General features: G+C 42.7%; 1 protein-coding gene across 1 annotated transcript; it reads right to left on the bottom strand.

Moving 5' to 3' along the window:
• Nucleotides 1-1,429: 1,429 nt before the first annotated feature.
• Nucleotides 1,430-5,110, bottom strand: CYP26A1 (cytochrome P450 family 26 subfamily A member 1). The gene is made up of 7 exons (XM_072424540.1): nt 4,913-5,110; nt 4,588-4,812; nt 4,154-4,438; nt 3,112-3,258; nt 2,866-3,000; nt 2,467-2,622; nt 1,430-2,051 (listed from the first exon to the last, which is right to left on the bottom strand). Exons 1-7 carry the CDS (start codon nt 5,099-5,101, stop codon nt 1,710-1,712), a joined length of 1,479 nt encoding a protein of 492 aa, XP_072280641.1. The 5' UTR covers nt 5,102-5,110; the 3' UTR covers nt 1,430-1,709.
• Nucleotides 5,111-5,366: the final 256 nt, after the last annotated feature.

The following is a 5,366-nucleotide window of genomic DNA, read 5'->3' as shown; positions in this document are numbered from 1 at the left end:
AGAGTACATTCATACTGAAGTGGAAGGTGCTGGGGATTATCCAAACCCTATTGATGATAATGATCCTACAGCACTGCTTGTTAGTGGTTACATCATATTACATATATTTTTTTTCTCTGTGTACACAGTTCATTCACACAAGAGTCAGGTTTCTCCATGATTTCTATTCAAAGCTTTGGCCTTTTACCCCTTCAATAAATACTACGGGAAGTGTTTTTTTACAACCCCAAATTCTTCTCAATAAGACTCCAGTCCTTTCAGTATTATATACTACAACTCCCCACCAAAAAAAAAAATAATGAAGAACCTGCAATTAGGAGTCATTGGAACATCAGTGAGCAGAGCAAGATTTAAAGTAGGGCAAACTGAATACCTGCCTGGTCCCCAATCTTCTCCAGAACTCTGATTGATAGAATGATAGGGTGTGCAGTGTGAGAATTGGGGGAACCTCTAAAAAAAACAAGACTCTAAATGGGCCATAGGCACATCTGTATGCAGGGCCATATATTTAAGTAGGGCAAAATTGCCCAGAGACCCCACCTTGTCTAGTGCTTCATTGGCAGGTGGTGCAGAAAGTTGGAATTCTGTGTTACTATAAAAATGCATGTAGGTATGAAAAGGTTGTAAACAAATATGAGATGCAGCAAAGAAGATAAATAAAAAGTATGAAAAAGACATTTAGTTATGAAACAGAATGCTAAACAGAATCAGATCTACTATAAACCATAATGTTTGGGGCTGCTTTGGCTGAGCTCTCTCCAAATTTCCTGGTTCCATGCTTTCTGGCTTTGTTTGATCAATGACTGACAGCAAGTATGTGTACCAGTCAGGAGCCCTTATCTGCCTCAATGTACTTGGCATTAATGATAAAAAAAAATCTCCCCCCCCCAAAAAAAAAATATATATATATATATATATTATATATAAAAGCCCAATAACAAACCCCTATCTGGAGTTCTAGTATAATTATCATTCAAGAAGCAACCAGTATTCAGTACCTGGAAACAGACGCCAGAAGTAATGGGACAGACAAATACATTACTTGTAGCTGAAGGACCTGATAGGAACAATTTACAAAGGGTCATTGCAATAAATGGCCCCAGTGGGGGTTCGGTCAACAGTAGAAGCCAGACCAAAGGTGCTATACCATCCCAAACAACAGTCCAGTTTGACCAATTAGTGTTGCCTGTGATGAAAACTAGTTTACAGTAAGTTAACATTTTAAATAGCCTATTTTTGGTTTCTTTGTGTTCTTTTGAGAATCCATTACACAAAATGTATGCACCAATTTCATTGGTCTTTATACAGTCAATGTCTGATGTGCCTTATACAGTTGTCAATGCAACCCCCCACTAATGTGTCATCCCATTTTAGGTCTAGTCCCCAAAAAAAGACCACCCCACATCCCAGAGACCACCACTACACAATGTACAATGTCATGAGAACAAAGTTCTTTATTTGAATCATGAATTTCATATATACAGTACACATTTACAATGTTGCCCACTTGTACATTCTGAGGGCATTATCACTAAAAACATATCTACAGAAAAGTTGTGGGTGTTTCCCCACAAGTGCTTGAGTTTTTATAGGGGAGAAGATAAATAAGTGACTGTACAAATTAAATATAAAGTTATAAAAACATTATATACATATAATAAGATGCTATATAATGGATATAATTTTTACATATGTAACAAGTTTGCTATTTATAATGTGCTGTTGAAAGGTTCGAACTTTGTGGGCAGATTGTCTGCAGGATACACAATGGGACTAGTCTTCATGACTGGCGGCCCATTGAGGAGTTCCCAGTCACAATTTCGGCACAGTTCGACTATAAAGATCTTTAGGAGAATTTTGGCAAATTCTTTGCCCACACAGCTCCGTACCCCACCACCGAAGGGAATGAAGTTGAATCTGGAGGAGTCTTCAGGAAGGGGGGCAAGGAATCGGTCAGGGTCAAATTCTTCTTTATTTGGGAAGACCTCAGAGGCATTGTGAGTGTCCGCGATGCTGTAGATGATGTTCCAGCCCTTAGGAATTTGGTAGCCCTGGAAGAAAAAGTATACTTTAGAATAAGGCAGTCAATGCAGGTATAGAGGTGTGACATGCAGCACCAGCCTGTTCAACAGGAGGCTATAAAACAGTAAAAAAGGCTCTAATTGGGGTCACCAAGAGGCAGCTGACAGGCATGAAATCGCCCTTAAGTTTTCAGATGTTTTGAGCACAGCTATAAAGGACCTTGTGAACTCACTACCATTACATCAAAGTGTCCTGAACAGTAAATGGGGAGGGGGCATACAATAAAACAGCAGCGTATGTTAGGAAACCAGCCTGGGCTCTATCCTTGGGATAGATTTGAATATATAGTCTTGGAACCTGTTGAGTAGGTGGCTCATACTGCATATTTTTTATAGCTGCTCAACCAATTGCTACCCTTCCCCAGGTCACCATTTTCATACTTACATTTAGAACAAATGTCTTTTGAGCAACCCGAAATCCTCCAGGCACTGGAGGGCTGAGTCGGAGGGTTTCCTTTAGAACGCAGCCAGTGTAGGTTAGCTGTTGCAGAATGTCCATGCTCAGATCTTTCCTCTCTCCAGGTTGATTGGATAGGAGACCCTGAAATAGAATTTACCGGTCATTAACTGGTAGCCAAGCACATGCTCAAGAATAAGATCAAGAATTTGAAGTCTTTAGACCACCCCAATTCTAATACTGACCCTCCATACAATAAAAGTCTGTATACAAAAGTACAGAAACAAATGACCACACTAAGTGCTGTAACCAATAGCAACCAGTAAAAGTTCCTTTTTCTCATTAATAAAGCACTGTATAATGCCATTTTAAGTAAAATCCTCTTACCTTAGATTCAAGTTCTTCCCGGACTTTCTCTACAACTCCCTTATTAAGGCCAAGGAAAGTGATGATGGATGTAGCAGCGCTGGCAGTGGTCCCGTGACCCCCAAAAAGGAGCTCTGTGGCAGATTCCTTCAGTGCCTGAGAGAGAGATGGGCACATTAGAGGATGCAGTAACACCAACGGATTGGATACAAAACGTCTATCATAGATACAAAGCTGCAGTTACTATAGGGATCATTATGGCCGTACCTGCAAGTCGAGCTTCTCGCCATTCCTGCGGCTGTGATCTATGAGAAGCTGCAATGCATCCTTGCCGGATGTCTCCGGCTCCATCTTCAGCTTCTCCTTGATGTTCTCCTCGATTTTGGCATGGATGACATTACGAGCACGCACACCCTGCAACACACAGACAGCATGTAATACATGACGAGGTCACCAGGAGCAACAACAAATAGGGAGATTTACTAAACTAGCAGAAACATCACACAGAAAGGGAATATAGATCCTTTCATATTAGTTTTTAACACAGTCACCTTTATTCTAGTAAAGATAATTTTTTTTTACACTTTTAATTATTGTTCACTATACCCAGCCATATTATATTCTGGTACCTACGGCAACTGAATTCATGAGTTTTAAACTTTTCACATCTTTATTTATAGTTGTCTTTTCAAAACACACTATATAAGTTTGGCTGTTTGTATAAGGTAAGTTCATATTAGTTCTCAACACAGTTACCTTCATTCTAGTAAAAATAAGTTTTTTTATTTTACACTAATGATTGTTCACTATACACAACCATATTATAGTCTGGTAACTATGGCAACTGAATTCATGAGTTTTAAAATGTCACACATCTTTATTTATAATTGTCCCTTTCAAAACACACAATATAAATCTGGCTGTTTGTAGCAACTATGAATTACCTTTATAATAGTACTGCACACAGGCCGCTAAATTGCATTCTAGTATTACATATTACCTGCAAATGTATAATTAAAAGAAAATATATATTTTTAAGATAGTTCGCTTTACACACAGCCATTAGTGTATTGTGTAACTATGGTAACTGTGCAGGTTTAGGAGCCTTTTTGTCACATCTTTATTTAAAAAAAGAAAAAAATCCCTTACACAGAAAAGGCACAACATTTTGGACAAGTTATATCACCCTATGGGGGCTTTCCTACTTGTCTTTGTAAAATAAGCCCCTACTAAGGCAACAAACAGGGTGACAACGCTGCTCGGCAATTCACAGCACTGTTGTCAGCTTGGAAAAGTTAAGTGCACTTACCCTGTAGAGGCCGCTATAGGGCACATCGATGGGCAGCGAGAAGAGATTGCGGGTCATTTCTTCAAACGCGTCTAGCAGCGCCTGCTCACGTTCTGGCGACATGTCCTCAGGATGGAAGCCCAGCAGGAGCCGCATGGCGATACGGAACATCAGGCGCTTGACTGCCGGGTAGACCAGCACGCAGGGGCCACTGTTCAGCCACAGATCCATGGCGCTCCTCACCTCCTCCTCCATGACAGGTATGTAGTTCTCCAGGGCCTCCCAGGTAAAAGCCTGCATGATCACCTGTAGAGGGGGAAGAGAGCTCAGTCAGCATGGGAAGGGTTAATATGGGCTGATAATTACACCCGGATTGATAAAGGATCATATCAGTTCAGCAAGGAAAGAGATCAGAAAAAACGCGCACTGACGCAGCACACGGACGCAGCACTCACCCGCTTCATGTTCTTGTGCTGGCCGTCGTGCAGGTTGGATAGACAGCCGGCTCCCAGGATGATGCGCACAGATGCCGGCCATTGGACTGTCACCAGCCGGTGCTCCCCCAGCAGGATCTGCCGCACGTTGTCAGCACCCATAACGCGCACGGTAGGTGCCCCGAACAGGTGGGTCTTGTAGATGTTCCCGTATTTCCTTTGCTTCATCTGCAGGAATTTCTTTCTCTGTAATAAAAACATAAAAAGCAAAGCTAAGTCTAGCCCGATCACCAGCAGCAATAAAGTCCTGTGCACAGCGTCAGGCAGCGTTAATGCCGGTACGTACCCTCAGCACCATTTGCAGGGTCTCTCCGAAGAAAGGTAAGCCCATGGTGCCCGGGGGGAGCGGTAGGTGACTCTCGTGGTCCCGGCGGCTCAGGCAGTATAACTCCCATAGTTTGAGGGCTGTGAGGAGGAGAAGAAGCGGTAGCAGCACCGTGCAGAAGAAGCTGGTGGTGATAGTGTATGGATCCATGGGGACACAATGCCGAGGCAATACTGATCTCCTGACCACACACTGCACCTTATATACACAGGACCACCTACCTACCCCGCCCACCATACACCCCCTCCATGCCGGGGGCCAGCGGGGGGGGGAGGGGGTGTATAGAGGGAGGGGGTATACAGGGGGTAAATGGTGACTATAGGTATAGATGGGGGCCAATTGCGGCCAATCAGATGTGGGGTGTATGGGGGTTGTATAGGTGCTGGTACACACAGGGTTAAATGATAGACATATA

The sequence above is a fragment of the Pyxicephalus adspersus genome, chromosome 10 (assembly GCF_032062135.1).
Source record: "Pyxicephalus adspersus chromosome 10, UCB_Pads_2.0, whole genome shotgun sequence".
Lineage (NCBI taxonomy): Eukaryota > Metazoa > Chordata > Amphibia > Anura > Pyxicephalidae > Pyxicephalus > Pyxicephalus adspersus.
The sequence above is the reverse complement of the archived record's forward strand: the minus strand, read 5'-3'. Positions and strand labels throughout refer to the sequence as shown.

What these genes read in the sequence shown, in the direction of transcription:
- CYP26A1 (XM_072424540.1), bottom strand. Translation starts at nt 5,101, where the DNA reads ATGGATCCATACACTATCACCACCAGCTTCTTCTGCACGGTGCTGCTA. An exon ending in GCGAGAAGCTCGACTTGCAG is followed by an intron (nt 3,001 to 3,111) that starts GTACGGCCATAA and finishes TCTCTCTCTCAG; the next exon opens with GCACTGAAGGAATCTGCCAC. An exon ending in GGGAAGAACTTGAATCTAAG is followed by an intron (nt 2,623 to 2,865) that starts GTAAGAGGATTT and finishes ATTCTATTTCAG; the next exon opens with GGTCTCCTATCCAATCAACC.